Source organism: Diplotaxodon limnothrissa, linkage group LG10 (genome assembly GCF_057381915.1).
Source record: "Diplotaxodon limnothrissa isolate DT_005_m linkage group LG10, D_limnothrissa_male_GT1.1, whole genome shotgun sequence".
Classification (NCBI taxonomy): Eukaryota; Metazoa; Chordata; class Actinopteri; order Cichliformes; family Cichlidae; genus Diplotaxodon; species Diplotaxodon limnothrissa.
The window spans coordinates 3,413,614-3,431,996 of record NC_140605.1 but is presented as its reverse complement, the minus strand read 5'-3'; the positions used below and the strand labels follow the sequence as shown (position 1 = coordinate 3,431,996).

At 40.2% G+C, this 18,383-nt stretch overlaps 1 protein-coding gene across 1 annotated transcript; it reads left to right on the top strand.

Annotated features, from left to right (window-relative positions):
- The first annotated feature begins 1,185 nt into the window (after positions 1-1,185).
- Positions 1,186-10,289, top strand: acer3 (alkaline ceramidase 3). Its single transcript, XM_085363314.1, has 11 exons — positions 1,186-1,303; positions 3,254-3,364; positions 3,524-3,576; positions 3,714-3,766; positions 4,013-4,094; positions 4,193-4,228; positions 6,491-6,549; positions 6,680-6,781; positions 7,091-7,195; positions 7,278-7,323; positions 7,437-10,289. The coding sequence occupies exons 1-11, from the start codon at positions 1,201-1,203 to the stop codon at positions 7,488-7,490; spliced, it is 804 nt and encodes a 267-aa protein (XP_085219440.1). The 5' UTR covers positions 1,186-1,200; the 3' UTR covers positions 7,491-10,289.
- Positions 10,290-18,383: the final 8,094 nt, after the last annotated feature.

Below are 18,383 nucleotides of genomic sequence, written 5' to 3'. Positions count from 1 at the left end.
AAAATCCATTGGAGGTGATCATATAGCGTTTTGGACAGCTCTACCTTCAAAGGGGACGAGACCTGGCTTCTGAATGCACAAACTTAGGATATTTAGACCTCAACTAAATATTTGACAAAATATTCTGGTATAAACACGTGGCTGCTGCTCCAGGACATGGTTATCGTCACATCAGCAATTTCCTAATAACAACTGCTCCAAAACATAAAATTAATGGATGATCCATCATTTGATTGGCTAGAAAACCGGTTAGGTAAGTAAGTAGGGCCTAAGAAAGCATGCAAGAATCAATACTAAAGATAAACACTGTCATTGTCAACAGCACAGCACAGCTCAACACACCACCTAAAGGCCATCTGTATTTATGACACATGCACAAAGAAAAATAACAATTAGACAAAAGACATGTGTTTCCTTTCTGTTGCAGTGTGTGCATGCCATTTTTAATATATTGAACACAGTTCTTTAACATGGATTGCACTGTAGCTTACTTAAAGTCAATGGTGAACGGGTGGTTAATTGCTCTGCCTTTCATATAGAAACACACAGCTATGTAGAGATTTATATAACAGTGGAAGTATCAGTCCCCGCCCCGCCTATTGTTTTATCGTCACTGTACACACTGTTTACATTGTGTTACTGATTTGTTCAGACTGTGTCGTTCAGTGGTTCCTCTTTGCTTGAGCTGTGTGACACATTTCTGTCTAATTGTTGCTGACGTAGTAATAACGTCTTGATACTGTTTATTGTTGCTATGACTTAACATAGTCCACACTTTAATGTGTACGGGAAGAGAACAGCCCACCATGCCAACCCTAACCTTGTTTTGGTAGTAGAATGGTGGGATTGTGTATATTTATGGAGTGAACCAGCAATAGCATTTTGCCATTGCAATCTTTTTTAGGTTACAAGTCTAAAAAGTACTATGATGTTTACATATTTACAAAGAAAATATATAAAATATACACGAAATGTGCACTTATACGTTACATGAAACCTTCGTTTTTAATACCTTCAGGGTGTGCTTTCACTTTTGTGTATTTGTAGTGTGTATTTTCGTGTGTTTTTTTTTTTAGCAGCAGCTCAACTGGCTCTCGCTATCGCCCTCTCCATCGCGCGTGGAGGAGGGCTCGCGGAGCGCTCGTGCACTATGATGGGACTACAAATCCGTTAGCGCCTACAGCCTCCTCCTCTTTCATCATGGCTCCCTCGATAGACAGGCAAGGATACTGGGGGCGGCCGACCTCAACACTGGACTGGTGTGAGGAAAATTATGTCGTGTCCTTTTACATCGCGGAATTCTGTAAGTAAAAATCTGCCCGCACCATCATTTACTCTAAAAACGGTGAATTTGGGGGTTCGTTTAATGAGGCTTTAGACTGGGAGAGTCGTAGTACTTCGCCCCTCTAAGGTAAACATAGGAAGAACTGGTGTAACTGTAATGTAGTGCATATCTATTATTGTGTTATCTCGGCTAATAACATGATTTTCTCCGTGTAGTGTAAACGTTAATCTGTACGGCTACCGGAGCTGTAAGTAAATGAGGAAAAAGATACGCTGTTTACAGCGGATATATTGTCAACCTGTTCTGTGCATCGTAACGCTAGCCAGCACTCGCTACACGTATCGAACAACCTTTAAACCTGTATGCAAAGCAGCTCAGCACAAACGGCTCACTTCATATTATTTCACGTTGCCAGCCATTTGTGTTACAAGTCCGCTGTTGAACGTGTTCTTCCTGTAAGACAGTACGTTAGTCAGGCACCACTGGAAACTTGATAAAACATTCCCTTCACATTATCAGGGCGCCTCTCTGCCTTGTCCACCGATAAAAAAAAACCTGTTCCTCTGGAACCGTAATCTTAGATTAAACCGCTGTTTCCATCAGTCTTATCAAAAAGCTGTTGTATCAGCAGAAATGACAGGACAAAGGCTTGAACATTAAGGAGACAGTAAAACTCTTCGAAATAATTTACTCTAGCCAAACAAGCGAACAGAAGAATGACCCATTCCTGTGCAGCAAACAAAAATGTTTACCCAGCCTATTAATAGTTCATGGCGACAGTTCGTAACATAAAGTGATACAAATGACTGTCGTCATGTGTGACACAGTGCAAAATCCATGTGTCCAGCAAGTTCATTGTAATACATTGTAACTGTTACAGTACTTCTCCTTTGAAGGGAAAAGGTTCACTTGCTGTTGTCAGCGGTGTTCAGAGTTACTGTATGGTGCAACAGTTGATCCAAAGTTGGCTCAAAGTGATCTTAAGCGTTGCAGTTTGGACTCCTTTGTCATCTGTCTTCCTCTGTCTGACACACATCTGCCTAGCTGCAGGTTTTCTGCTATAGTTTCGTGTGTCCTTTATAGTAGACTGCACTTCTGGTATGGGTAATTTTTATCAGTAACCAAAATCTGCATATTTTGGTGGCTTTAATCAGGAATCTGCAGATAAAGGCATGCTGGTTTCTGGAGATTCTAGTAAGTTAGTTTTCAAACAATGCAATGTCCTGGTAAGTCTGATTGTTTTCCACGCCTCAGTGCATACATAGCCACACCCACAAAGTGCAAGGTTGTGTTCAGAGTTGAGCTCTGTTTTGTCAGGTTCCCTGTGGACTAGATGATGTGCAAGCAGTGCTCCATGCACACGTTAATGACCTATGGGGGGAGGGAGGTTCTCTGCCTGAACAGTGACACCGGTTCAGTCAGAGGACACATTTGTATATCAAGCGTAGTTTTGCTCGGCGTAATTGGTTGAATCATTTGAATCAGAACTGACCACTACAACCCTACTACAGGTCGCCCTCATCTGTCTGTGCCACACTGTAAAACATAGTGGGGAAAACACAGCCTATAAAATTAGGATCTAAAACACAAGATTGTAACATGCTGTGTGAAAAATGTGATTTCAGGTTTGAGTGTATAGGTGTCATATTAATTTGTCAGTAAAGGGGTCGGGTAGTTTTAGTTTTGACTAGCTAAGAAGCAAAAACCCAGATCAGTCTAAATTCAAACTATTTGCATATTTGAACAGTTTAAATAAACGAAACCTAGTGCTATTGCTTCTATATCGTATAATAGAGATTTTATAGCTGTGCACCCTTTGAATTTTATGCTGCAACCGTGGTAATGCGATACCATGCATAACACTCGTTGCGGCCATGTCACGTTTTCTCTGAGCTTTTCAGAGATGTGCAGTTATCTTAAAGGTCATGTCACCCGACTTTCATTTATCTATGCTGTCTTTGCTGACAGGGAACACTGTCAGCAACCTGATCATGATTCTCCCTCCCATTTACGGGGCCATCCAGACATTCCGTGACGGCCTCGAGTCCCGCTACATCTGCTCTTTTCTCGGACTGGCAGGTTGGTGCACTGGCTCTGCATTAATGCTGTGATTGTTGCGAGAACGTGCTTGTGACAGTTATTGAGAGTAGTGGCTCAGTATTTACAGCAAACGCCTCCGGCCGAATGTCCTAACTTTGAATTTTTGTGTCTTGTGTGTACTCTTCCCCCACACCCAAGCTGTTGGTGTTGGTTCCTGGTGCTTCCACATGACGCTGCTGTATGAGATGCAGGTGGGCTGCAAATCTGAACATGTCAGCAAAAGCGGGCATAAACTGAACTCATGAGCATTTGCTACTTGACCAAATGCTTGCTTGTACAGTGATGTAGTAATGCGTGTTTCTTTTCTTTTCTGTCTCGTCATTTGCAGTTACTGGATGAGTTGCCTATGATTTACAGTACCTGCGTTTTTGTCTACTGTATGTAAGTGCCTTCATCTTTTTGGATCAATTGTTGCAGCACTCACCTGAGAACAAATCCAGTATCACTGTAAAATGAACCAGTGAATCCTTTACTGATAACTTGATGCCTTAAAAAAAACCAGCCTGTTTTTGAAGATTTGTTTCTAGATTTCACTTTCATTTTAGCTCAGCTTATATTTGCCCTTTGCCCTTTGGTTCTCTTCTTATCAAGATCAATATAAAAGATAAATATTAATTTGTTTTTCAGATATGAGTGTTTCAAGCAGGAGAAAGGTGTCAGTTTATTTCCTATTGCAATATTATTTATCTTCAGTGTCTCAGTCACTGTGGTGAGTATACATGTTTTCATTACCAGTTTACTCTGAAACTGAACTCAGGAAGAAAGCATTAACGATCGTCCTGTCCCTGTTGACTGTTACTTGTGTAGGTATATTTGCAGTGGAAGGAGCCAGTGTTTCACCAGGTAAGGGAGTGTTTTGCATTATGTTCACCTGACTCATGTTGCTCATTGTTTGCAATTAGGGTGCCTTAGGTCTACTTTGGCTTGTGTAAACACTGAGCTTGCCAATGCGGCATGCAAACTCAGCTTGGTGCATTGTGGGTGTTAAATGTATGGCAGCATTTCACACCAAAGCAGAGGAATTTCAAGTGTACCATTAAGAAAAATGATCCAGAGCCCTGAAAAAGAAACAAACCTTTAACTGTGGCATTAAACACGTCAAACACTTGTTGCCAGGAAAGAGATAAATCTAATACGCCTAACCCTAAAAACCATTAAAGATAAGCATAGCCAAGTATGTAGGGCTGCTGTTAGTGTTTGTCTGTACCTGTTATAGTCTCAGGTAATGTGCTGTGTTACAGCAATAAAGACAATGTGACAAAGTGGCCTTTGTTTAGTCCTTGGAGCTGTATTTGTTTACTAATCACACTGGTCTGTAGTGGTTGTGATAACACTCCCTCTGTTCTAGCATGGTGAGCCAACACATCCATAAACATGCACAGAAACATGATGTCAGTTTAGTTAACAGTTGTGTGCTGCTTAGCTGAAGAATGTTTGCTTTATTTTTAAATCTTACTCAAAAATCTGACAGTGATATACTATTGCTACAACTACCGCTATTGCTAGTAATAGTAATAATAATAAATGGTAATTAACCCAGGCCTGCTACTGGCCCAGTTCCACTGGCAGCCATACACAGCCTCCACCAAATGTAACAGATGATGTAGTATGCTGTGGACTATGAGCTTTTCCTATCTGTCTGGTTTATTTAGTATTTCCAGCCTGATGCTGGCCTCTTTCACTTGCATCAGCATTTCTTTTGACCTCATATTAACCATTCCAGTGAAAACACTTGAACACTTTAAATCAACTTAATTCCTATATCTTTACCTGATACAGCTTGCTAGCCAGTTGTCAATATATTTTTGAGCCTTAGAGTTAAAGTTAAATTTTTGCATCTGAATCACATTAGGCTGTTTTGTTTTTAAATTCCACTGTGGAGGGTAAACAGAGCTCTGTATAACCTCCAACTAGAAAAAATAGAATTAGAATTGTCCAAATACTTATGGACCTAGCTGTATATACTGGTTCCTTTCTTTAGTTATATTCTAATTTGCTACCATATTGTTCCTTTTTATCTGTTGTTAAAAAAGAGCCAAGTCAATAATGCTACAGGTCAAACACAACACAGTCTAACACGGATTAGTGAGTCCTGAATTATGGGCCTCAATTACCTGTTAGTTACAGTTCTGTCTAAAAGTCTTGAGCCACCCTTAATTTCTTTATATTTTGCTTTCAAGGAACCAGACGTATAACTTTTTGAACTGTTCCTCAGTAATTGTTCTCCAGGCTTTGTGAAGGTCTTTCAAATGTTTAACTTTGTCACCGACTTGTTGTCCCTGACCATTTTCAGGGAAATGTTTCTTTATCAGCTTAACAAAAAATGACCTATGATCATTCAAGTATAAAAAGACACCTGACACCTAAAGAACCTGTTTTAAATTGTATCTTTAGGCACTGTGTTACTAGCAGACTGTTGGAAAAACACAGAAGATGTTCCCATTTGTTTTTCAGTTAAATTAATGAAAAATGCTAAAATTACCTTTTTATGATTGGGTGTGTGACACATTTACAGACTTCTGTTTCCAACAGGCTTTTTCTGCCTTCTGGTGAGCAGCTGTTGCTCAGAGTTAGAGCGGAGGGTCGATCCCTGCACAAAGCTAGTGCAGTGTTAGACCTTTTAATAAATGTGTCCATGCTTTTCACAGCTCAGCTAAAGCCAACATGAAACAGAACTTGAATATGATTATTGGGCTTGGCTAGATTTAGTATTAGAAATCTTTCTGGCTGCATGTTCTTTTTCGATTATAAGGAACTTCTCAGATATGCCACTTCCTGAGCAGAAATAAAACTGCTGACAATTCTGATTAGAAAGCTCAAATGATTTATATCACAAAAGGTTAGCAGTTGGCTACAATGTGCATGAAACACCAGAAAACAAAAATGTTAGATGAAAGGAGATTTTACATGACCAACATCATATGCTAATAAGCTGTGCTATTATTTGTTGTGCACAAGCTCGGGCTGTTTCCATCGGAGGAATTTCCTGTCAGTTGAACTCTGCTGACTCAGTGGAAATGTATAATTACTGAAAGATTGTATCTGTATCCATATCATGCATGATCCAACTCTGTTTCAAATCCAAACACCTGCCCTTGTTTCCAGGTCATGTATGGTGCTCTAGTAGCTTGCCTAGTATTGCGTTCTATCTTCATTGTTACATGGTAAGTTTGCCACAAGGTCCATTAAATAAGAAACATTAACATATCAAAAGACGTGTTATTCATTAATATTCAGTAAGGCAACAACATGCTGAAGGGTGTTTTTTGTTGTTGTTGTTTGATTTTCTTTCAGGGTGTACCCATGGCACAAGCCACTGTTCTACACCTCTTTAGCTATCTTTTTGTTGGGTTTCCTTCTTTGGAACATCGACAATATCTTCTGTGACTCTTTAAGGTGAGTAGTGGAAGTTAAGGTTAATTGTGAAATTCTGAGAACCAAGTTAATTATTCTCCACCTAACAGTTGCAATGGTAAAAGTGTTCACTTCAAAGTCATAAACTGTAACTCCGATGTTACTGCAATCAAACCAACTGACACTGTTTCTCTAAAAAAAAAAAATGCATGTTTAGGTTTAAATGTCCATGCAGGTGTTAAATCACGATCTTTGGGTCAATTTCTTATCATTTTTTGTTGTAGTTGATAAAAATGTTTCACTTTGTTAATGTCTCGAGTTGTTGGGTAAACACTTACTTTTGAATCCCAGAGCCAGTAGACAAACACTGCCCCCTGGTGTTGGAGTGGTAACACAGTTCCATGCGTGGTGGCACATATTTACAGGTCTGGGGTCTTACCTACACATACTTTTCAGGTAAGCTTCAGTCACAGGAGATTACAGCTGCAGTGCGGTTTATTGTCCACATGGATTCAAATCAATTGTTCTTGTTTTTTAGTTTGCAGATCAGATCAACCTACCTCAAGTACAGGCCAAAAGTAAAGGTACACCCAACTCTTTGTCTGCAGGATATTGTGTATGTTATGTAGTGTCACGTGTTTGTTTGAATATTTGTTATCTCACTGGTGACCTGTGGCTGTATCTTAACATTGTACAGTTTCTATGTGGAGTGTGGCCCACATTGCACATTGAACCACAGAGGACAAGCTGAATGAAGGAAAGGGGACCAACCGAAGGATTGTGACTGCCAAAGGCAGACATCCTCGGCACCGGGACCTGCCAATGTCACCCTGCAGCTGCTGGGGGGACCCAGCCAGGGGGAGGGTGGGCCCCAAGACACCACCCCAGGGACCCTTCAGCTCTGCACAGTGGGGATTAAGTACAGTATAGCACTGAGATCAGTTCTAAGAAATTATTATTTTTTAATCACCATAATTTATTAGACTAGTTTTTCTGTAATTTTATTGGAGTGTAGTATTTTATTTGGTTATTAATTTTGGATGCAATGAAGTGATCTGTTGAAGTGACTAATGCTGAAAGGGTTTTGGACTTTAGCTTGGGTAGGGTTTGGGAATGGGGTAATGAGTGTCATTAATGCAAAAGTCACATGACATTGCCTTTGTATGTTCAGTCCTGTGAATGTTTAAATCCCCTTCAAATGCATCCCTGTTAGTAGCAAGTATAGATCAGAGTACTTTGCTTATCGGTAGCTGAGAGAACACTACTTACAGCACATCCTGTCCCTAATGTAGTTTCGGGATATGCTTACTACAAATGGAGTAAATGCCAGCTAGAAATCTGATGCGGTGTAGCTCAGATGTCTCAACTCATCATAGTTGTTCACTCATTTGCTTGTTTGTTTTTTAATATTCTAACGTTTTAAGTTACACTGGGAATCAAAACACACGTGTGATGTGTGAGGTATTTTAATAGTTCAGTGCTCATACAAAACAAAAAAATTATTGACGAAGTTAAGATTTTTCCTGGTGCAAGGCGCAAGACAAATCACTTTCTACATCTCCAGTTTCTCTGAACAGACAGAAAGCTTCCTCTTCCTGCTAAAGCGATACTCTGAACTAATTTGTGCTTTATGAAGAACTACAGCCACCACGGGGGTAGGTGTAGTGGAACCATAATGAGACTACCTCAGGGTTGTTATACAGTACAGGACAGTCATACTTGAAACGTTGATAGTGAAACTAGTTAAAAGTCTGTCAGTAGAACTTTAGTTGTTGAAAGTGAATCAAAGGACCAAGTGAATGACTGGAACATGTCTGAGTTGTTACATCTTTATGAGCTGCGGTGAATGAAGAACTGGACTTGTCCACTTCTGGCTTGCTAAATATCTCCTTCTGCATTAGCTATCCGGTCTTTAAGCTTGAGTCTGAGTCATTAGCCGTGCCTGGGCCCAAACTCCACTGCAGGTCTCAAAGTCACAAGATCACTGCGGCATCAGTGAGAGTTAAAACTGTCTAAATTCTTTCATCTTTAATAAAATAATCAGTGTTGCTGCTTTACCAGGTGTAACAAATACGTTTAACATCCAGGCATCCATGAAAACAGAATTTATGAAATTTAACAGTTAGAAGTTAGCAGGAAGTTAGCTCACTAGCTTCCATCTAAATATAATATAGCATGTTCTGAGTGAGGGATTTCAGAAACAAATTAAGACGTACAGCTCTGCTATCACTTTCAACATAAATGAAGACAAAACTAAACAGCAGTGACGTTTGTAGGGTTACTGAAGTTTGGCTAGCTGGTATATAATGATGTGCTACTTGATCGCTAGCGACACAGCTATGTTAGCATAACATAAACAGTAAAGCTAGAGGATAAATCAACTTTTTTCCACTCAATAAAAGTTAACGTGAGGGTTCCCGAAGGTTAGGGACAAATGCAATCTTTTGGCAGGATGCTGTAAACGGACTGAACTTCAGTCAGGAGAACAACTGAGATAAGCTTGTTGAGATTAAATAGAACAAGATACAAAGCATTAAAACATGTAAAAAGCACAAAAGCCTTATTAAACGCAGAGTAGTTTGGGCCCAGAAGCAGGATTCATCAGGCCATCACTTAAAGACCGGATAATCCCCTCAATGTTCATTGATCATTATGTTAAAGAACAGTAATATGGCTAAGTGTCCATAGTAATTCTGAGAAAACTTTCAAAGTCCCATCTTTTAAATTATAGCCAAACAATACATTTTATTTAAAAAACAACAACATGACTTTATAATGACGAGGCAAAGTGTGCAAATGCACATCTACAGACGCCTTGTGATACAGTTTCTCATGCAACCACTAGGTGGCTGTAAATTTCCAGCATATTTCAGACATTGCCAAGCTTGTCATTAAGTGTATGAAGAACTACCTATCTGCTCTAGATCTGGCTGTTAGGATCCATGCTTACATTTGTGTGGTGAAATGAAGGGCTTTTTTCTTTCCAATGTTTTTGTTTGGTTACTGTGAAACCATGGAGATGTATGTAAAACTGGAAGATGCACAACACTACAGTAGTGAGAGATTCTTTGGCATTTGCTGTGGCCTCAACTGCTGTGCACTGGATCTTGAGACAACATGTAGTATTTTCATTTTTTTGGTGTTGTTGTCATAATTAAACGCTGTGTCACCAACTCATGCTTGGGTCTAATAAGTACACAGACCCAGTCTCGGAAAAACATTCGCAAGCACAGTGTACAAAAGAAAAGTATTACCGTTGTCCACATGCGTGTTTGGAAACATCACTGTATGATATAGCTTGAAAACGTTGCTCATCAGTATGGGTGATCAGGTGTCAAAGAAGGTGCCTTATCGTTTTCCTAGCAGTGTAATCCGAGTTGCCTTGATGTTTGTGATAAACCATTCAGTTTGTGTTCTGCAGTGTGCCCTTCCCCTGATTATTTGCAGTGAAGAAGAGCAAATTCTGCCATGGTTTTTGTTGTACTTTGATCATGTGCCAGTCTTTTACGGTGTCATGTATTGTCAAATAAAAGAAATGTCAAACTTCCATCACCATATACCATGTGGATCGTGAGTATTGTGTGTTATTGGCATGTTGTTAGTCAGTCGGTTGGAGTCATTCAAACCTAGAGTAAAGCAGTAATTTACTGTGACGCATATACACTGGAAAATGTGGTAAATACATCCTCAGGTGAAGAATGCACAGCATATTAAACACTGTCATTAGGACAAAACACAATATGGAAGTACACCCCATTATTCAGTAGCTTGCACAACCACCTTTTGCAGCAATTTATTAACATATTTCAGTGAGGCTGAGTTTTGGACTTTGTCATTGCTACATTTAGGTTTTTTTGTGTTTTGGCTAAGCTTCGCTTGTCACTGTTTGACAACCTTTTTTGACTCTAGAATACTTTGTTATATAGCAGAGATCATGGTGGACTAAAAGACTGCAAGGTGCCCAAATCATGCCCACCCCATGTTTTTCTGTGCTATGTGGTCAGACATCTGATGTAACTTTGCAAACCTAGGCTGTGCCAAAAAGAGGCTTTCTGCTGGCAGCCTTTTCAAACAAGTTATTTTTGATCAGTCTTAGTGTGACATTCTAAACTTTAACATGTCGCTCATGTATTTTTTGACATTCAGTTTCACTTTGTCTGACTTTGGGATAATTTTTTTTCTGTAAAATGAAAGACTTAAAATGAAAACAATTTCCAAAAAAATGTTTGGAAATGACCCTTTCCAGATTAATGAGCACTGAGGGATTTGTTCTCTAAGATCATCACTGGTGTCTTTCCTGCTTGGCATTGTGGTAACACACAGCTGAATGCTTCAGACCAGCAAACTGCCAAAACGTTTGCTTTTGTAGTGCTTGTGATGAGAACCACCTGGCTGGAAGCAGTGCTTAAACAATGGAAAAAACACAAACTTTGTCCAAAAACCTCTCATGTTCAGCTGTTTTCCACTTTTTCTTTGGTCATTTTAGCCTTTTTGGCCAGGGTGAAGGGAGTATCTGCCATCAAACAAGAAGACAGCCGCATGTAGCTATGATGATGTTTGCTAGTTCACCTTACATGCATTAATGTAATAACGTGGTTAGCCTACTCAACGTAAATTACACACAAACAACATTAAGCTAACAACAACAACAACAATCTTTATTTATAGAGCACATTTAAAAGCCTTGGGCATACCAAAGTGCTTTACATAAAACAATAAAAGGTTCAAACATTGATAACGGATAAATAAAAATAACGAGTTATGTTCATAGATAAAAGCTACCAATAAGAATGACTACAGCACATTCCATAATAAAAGACACCAATAGAAAGATAGGAGGGAATTAATACAAGAGGTCAATAGGTCACAGCAACCAAACAAACAAACAAACAAACAAACCAGCAATTAAAAGGTGGAGAAGGCAAGTTTAAAAAGATATGTTTTAAGCTGTGATTTAAAAGAATGAATAGAATCAGATGCCCGGATGCCAATCGGGAGATTGTTCCACAGCACAGGTGCGACAAGAGCAAACGATCGATCACCTCTAGTCTTAAGTCGAGATCTGGGCTGAGCCAGCAGTAACTGTGACGATGACCTTAAAGCCCTAGCAGGAGCATAAGGGTTTAAAAGGTCCTTAAGGTAGCTGGGTGCAGTGTTGTTAGTAATTTTAAAAGTAAACAACAAAATTTTAAATTGAATACGATATTTATTCACTTGTATTTTTATTTTTTATTCCTATTTATTCTATTTATCCCCTTTGTATATTTTATTTATATTTGTCTCTGTATTTATATATGTGTGTGTGTGTGTGTGTGTGTGTGTGTGTGTGTGTGTGTGTGTGTGTGTGTGTGTGTGTGTGTGTGTGTGTGTGTGTGTATATATATATATAACAGTTCTGTAACTGTAACTTTGGTCGTTGCTGTGCTTTTTTTGGAAGTCGAATTTCCCAGAGGAACCCACCCGAGGGATTAATAAAGTTCTATCTTATCTTATCTTATCTTATCTTATCTTATTTGACAGGCAACCAGTGCAGATCGGCAAGGACAGGAGTAATGTGGGCAAACTTGCTGGTTTTAGTTAGAATGCGAGCTGCAGCATTCTGAACTGTCTGTAATCTCTGTAAAAGGGAAGAGTGGAGACCACAATAAAGTGAATTACAATAGTCTAGCCTCGACGTTACAAAGGCGTGGATGAGCTTTTCGAGGTCTTTATGCGGGATATAGCGCCTAGCCTTAGAGATAAGACGAAGCTGGTAAAAACTAGATCTGACAACAGCAGACACTTGTTTGTCAAGTGAAAAGGAGCTGTCAAATAAGACACCCAGATTCCTGACAGTATCAGAGAGAGAACAACTAAGAAAACCAAAGGCATCGCGGAGTTTGGCACGAAGGGCATTACTACCAAAAATCATAATCTCGGTTTTCTTCTCATTAAGGATAAGAGAATTCGACAACAACCACTTCTTGGCCTCAGACATGCATTCTCGGAGGCTATTCAGAGACAGAGCAAGATCGTCGTTTAGCTCAAAATAGAGCTGGATATCATCTGCATAATAGTGATAAGCAATATGGTATTTCTCAAAGATGGCACTTAAAGGAAGCAAATATAATGAGAAAAGGGTAGGGCCCAGCACAGATCCCTGGGGGACACCACAGCAAACAGGTACAGCCGAGGAAGAGGATGTAGCCAGATGTACCGTAGAGAGCCGATTGGAGAGATAGGATTTAAACCAATCCAGGGCAGCGCCCTTGATGCCTACAGTGTGCTCAAGTCTCGCTAATAAGATATTATGGTCAACCATGTCAAATGCCGATGATAGATCCAAAAGCACTAAGACTGAGGGGCGTCCGTTGTCAGCCATTAGTAGGAGATCATTGAAAACACGAAGCAATGCTGATTCTGTGCTGTGATGTTGTTTGAAGGCCGATTGAAATTTATCATTTATATTATCAAGGTAGGTCTGCAGTTGGAGCAGAACCACCTTCTCAAGTATTTTAGCCAGAAAGGGAAGCTTAGAAATTGGCCTAAAATTGGCAAAATCACTAAGCTCAAGGTTCCTTTTTTTTAGAACAGGTTGGATTATGGCATGCTTGAGAGCTGAAGGTACATAGCCAGAAAGCAAGGAGAAGTTCAATATGGACAATAAACAAGGTCCAATTACACTGAAACAATCCTTAACAATACGGGATGGGAGAGCATCATGTACACAGTTAGTATTGTTCAATTTATCAATTAGACGCTTCAGAGTGGAGAGAGAAACGGGTTCAAATTGATAAAAAGTGGCCGAACAATCAGGAGTAGACATACAATCAGTCACCAGAGGAAGAGTAGATCTAAGGGATAAAACTTTATCTAAAAAATAGTTTGAGAATTTTCCACAAAGACCCGGGGAAGACAGCAGTGGCATAGAGGGACGGGGGTTCACCACAGAGTTAAAAATTTTAAATAGAATTCGTGGATTATCACCATTAGTGGTAATAATTTTAGAGAGAAAAGCTACTCACGCAGAGAAGAACGGCTGCTGCTGCTGCCATCATCATCCGTCATCATTTCTGCTACACTGGCAGGGCTAGGGGCCAGGACGTGTTTTTGGGGGATGTTGCTAACTCCGGGTCCGATAACAGGCAACCCACCCGCAGTAGATGTGCACGGTGTGAGGTCTCGCAGCAAACTATCAAATACGGCGCATTTCTCGGCTTTTAAAAAAACGCTATGTGTCGCCAGGTGTTTCATCAGATTTGAGGTGTTACCTCCTTTGACAGTATCTGGCTGCAAGTGAAGTTAGTTTTTTACACACTTCTTCTGCATTTTGGCTTATTTTTTGTTAAATAATAACTGCATAGTGTAATAGGTCATGTGTTGTTGTACATCTGGAGTTGCACTGAGCTAATGTTAATACTTGGAAAGGACCTGATTATTTTTTTCAAATCATTTTTTGATACGTAAAACATGGCATATAAAAAATGGAACCTCGTAAAATAAAAGACATGTAATAGCTGACACAGCATAACCAAATGTTGACAGTCCAAACTATGCAGAAGCTGAGAAGCTTTCAGTACATTGAGGAAGAATGTTTGCTATTGTACCTCTGTGTAAGGCATAATAGTAAAAGAAGGCTTGGTCTGGGTTAAAGAAGGTGACAAATCTCAAAACGCGTCACCACTTTTCTGCGCTGATTGAGGTCACTGATTTGCTCCATTAGTCAACGAGTCCTTTGTTAGTCACTTGAGCCTGTTTCAGTGAAGTGCCAACAGGTTCCAGAAATCTAATAAAGGTGTGTGTCTGTGTTTGTATGTGGCAGAGCATGCGCCAAAACAAAGCAGTTCAGCCACATGTCATAAAAATTTGGCATAGTTATAGTAATATAAATGTAAAACTGCATCTCTGAATAAAGTGTCTGAACTTAGTGTAAAGCTGGTTTCACCTTTTCTTTACTGCTCTGTATGCGCTAAGTGCTTGATCAGTAACACACAGCCCAAATGTGTCCATAAAAAACAAACAGCAACAACAAAACAAAACAGATACTTGCCTTTCTTCTCAGCTGTCATGGTCCTGGGCCATGTTGGCCCAGTGTTCTTAGTTTCCTTGTATGTTTGTATTTTATTCCATGCTTCCCCTGCCCATTATGTCTAAGTTCTCCCCGTGCTCTCTCTTCCCCCTGTGTGCCCTCTATGTATTTATGAGCCCTCGTCCCCTTTCGTGTTTATTCCATGTCTCCCCTGCCTGTTACGTTGGTGTTCTACTCGTGCTCTCTCTCCTCCTGTACTTCCTGTTTCACCTCTCCCGTCAGTGTTCAGTTCACCCCGCCCTGTCTCGTTATGATTATCAGTGTCACCTGTGTTCCCCGTGTGTTCCCACTTCCCTCGTTAACCCTCTGTGTATTTCTGTCTGCGTCTCCCTCTGTTCAGTGTGACGTCGTCCCTCATGCTGCGTGGATTTCCCTGTGTCTCTCTCTCTCCGAGTGTTAGTTTACTTTTCCCAGTTTAGTTTTGTATTTCCTATGTTCTGCCATTCCAGCATTAAAGCTGTGATTTTGAGTTCATCCCCGTGTCTGTGAGTTTTGCGTTTGGGTCCTCCTCCTGCCTGCCACACAGCCGAGCCTTGACATCAGCGTAGTTTACACGGAGGAATTTGACTCTCAGTATCAATCAATCAATCTTTGATTGCTATAGCACATTTAAAAAGGACAGTGTCCATCAAAGTGCTTCACACAAGGTAGCAAAGCAGATTACAACAAAGGCAACAAGAACAGTTAAAAACATTTAAAAACAGTTATAGTTACAGTTACATAGCACATCTGCAGACCAGGTGGATGTCCAAACTAATTTGCTTCAAAGTCTAGATTCCAATTGAATGGAATCTGACATGCGGACATCGATAGGAAGATTATTCCAGAGTTTGGGTGCAGCAATTGCAAAAGCTCGGTCCCCTCTAGTCTTTCGTCGGGGCCTTTGTTGCACTAAGAGCAGTTGGTTAGAGGATCTGAGCGCTCTCTTGGGGCTCTACACGTTGAGAAGGCCTGTTAGGTAACTGGGTGCCAGGTTATTTAAAATTTTAAAGTATACAAAAGGATTTTAATATGGTATTTAACAGGGAGCCAGTGTAGATTGGCTAGAAGTGGGGGGATGGGATCATGCCTTCTGGTGCCAGTTAAGAGGCGTGCTGCGGCATTTTGAACTAATTGCAAACGTTGGAGGGGAGAGAATTGGAGGCCCGTGTACAGAGAATTGCAATAGTCTAGTCTCAAAGTAATGAAGGCATGGATAAGCTTTTCAAGGTCTTTATGTGGAATACAGGGCTTTGCTTTGGAGATTTGACGTAGCTGGTAAAAACTCGTTTTCACAACTGAGGCAACTTGTTTGTCTAACTTGCGTGAGCTGCCCAGGACCACGCCAAGATTTCTAACAGTATAAGAGAGATGGCTGGCATAGGACCCCAGTGTATTAGTTAGCTGGTCCAGGGGAATGGGACTGTCAAAAACAATAATTATCATTTAGAGTTAGAGAGTTTTGTAATAGCCAAGCTTTAACTTCCCGCAGATAGTTGAACAAAGGCACTAATGAGGACTGGACATCCTGATTCTGGGGGGAGTCAATTTGGATGTAGCAGTGAAACGAGATATTATGCTTTCTGAAAATGAGTCTCAAGGGCAGCATGTACAAAGAACATAATGTAGGACTTAGCACCGAGCCCTGGGGGACACCGCAACGGAAAGGGGCAGAAGAGGAAGAGTATTTCCTCATTGTGACGGAGAAAGACCTCTCAGATAAGTATGATTTAAACCATGAAAGGACATTACCTTTAAGTCCAGCTACATGTTCTAGCCTTGCCAGGAGAATATTGTGATCAACCGTTTCGAAAGCCGACGTTAAGTCTAATAAAACTAGGACCACTGAGCGCCCTGAATCAGCAGTTAAAAGCAGTTCATTAAAAACTCTTAATAGCGCTGTATCGGTACTGTGGCGCGGTTTAAACCCAGAATTTCTCACTGATTCCATTAGTCTCTAAAAAGGTCAGCAATTAATGAAGGACTATTTAGGATAGTACAGGATGTGTGATGTGGTGTTGCCATATATAATCATGTCCAAGGTGACAGTGACACAATTATTATAATTTTGACTGTGTAGCACACCACAATACATGGACTACTGCTCTATTGGCAGCTGTGTTGCAGATGAGTAATTGGAAAACTGACAGTTACGAAGTATGATTGTAGAATGGCCACTCGGTAGCTCTCCTTATAACGCTGCTTTATTGAACATGTGCTCGGCATCAAAAAAACTGCCACTAGGCCACCCTGCCGCAAAAGCATATCAGATGGCGTAAAGCCGCAATACACCACGGCTCAATGTAAACACTAACATAACCCAGTGTATGACAATGATAGTCAACTGTGACAAGTTTTCTTCTTAATTCATGATACATTAAGGTGATGAAAGGACCTGAGTTGATGCAAAGTGTGAAACACGAGTTTCCAAAATGTGTTAAGGCAAGAATTAAAGATCAATATCGGGCAAAACAAACAAACAAACAAACAAACAAACAAACAAACAAACAAACAAACAAACACAGCTGTCTGCAGCATAAACTTAACTCAAGGCCTAATCAGGAACACTAGGCCAGGAAGCCCATTGAAGGCAACTAAAGTCAGAAATTGAGAGATTTCCTTATAAATATATCTACAGTCACTTTACCTCAAAACACAAACAATACTCAAGAACAGAAAGGCAAGATTACATAAGCTTTCAGATTAGTCATGCAACAACAAGGAATCAAGATTAAATTCTATACTACCGAATACTAAGACGATCTAAAGTATATCACACCATCAAACTTGTATGGGCAGTGTGATGATGTGATATCCTTTCCAATGGAACTGGCTCACAGGAGTTTATTTATGCTGTGTCTGCCATAGGAAGTAACACACTCAGTTTGGAAGTTTATGTTTTGCTCAAATTCAGGTTCAGAAAACACTTTACACTACAGATGGACAATAACCTAGAAACATACCTCAAAAGCAACCTTCTAGTTTTTGTGTTTACAGGTTGCCTCAGTCAGTCATCTGCCTTTATTTCAACCAATCCCTAGCATCTTCTGCATATCCTCCTTCACTACATCCATGAACCTCCTGTGAGGTCTATTTTTCAGCTGCCTGGCAGCTCCATAATCACCATCCTTTGTTCAGTGTATCCACTATCCCTCCTTTGCACATGTCCAAGTCATCTCAGCCTTGTCTGCTCACTCCCAGTGAAAATCTTATCTTATGCTTTGTGTAGATCCAAAAAGACAGTGCAACTACTCCTGACTTTCTCTATAGTCCATCAATGCTCATAAGGCAAACATCACATCTGTAGTGCTCTTTCTTGGCATTAGGCCATGCTGCTGCTTGCTGATTGTCACCTCTCTCCTTAACCTAGATTCAACAAGTCTTTCACATAGCTTCAGGATATGACTCATTAACTTTATATCTGTAGTTAATAAAGCTCCGCACATTCCCCTTGATCTTTGATATCGGGACACTTTTACAACCCATCCAGATATAAGCACAAACTGAGTGAGGATGTAGTTAAGGCCTGGCACAAAGTCTCCCTTTTTCTTTGATTTATAAACACACTAATGAGGAAACTCCAAAAATGTCCTTGTC

Bases quoted from the DNA above. Each gene is read 5' to 3' on its own strand.
- acer3 (XM_085363314.1), top strand. From the start codon at position 1,201: ATGGCTCCCTCGATAGACAGGCAAGGATACTGGGGGCGGCCGACCTCA. The intron at 1,304-3,253 runs GTAAGTAAAAAT...CTTTGCTGACAG, and splicing joins CTTTTACATCGCGGAATTCT to GGAACACTGTCAGCAACCTG. The intron at 4,095-4,192 runs GTGAGTATACAT...TTACTTGTGTAG, and splicing joins TCAGTGTCTCAGTCACTGTG to GTATATTTGCAGTGGAAGGA.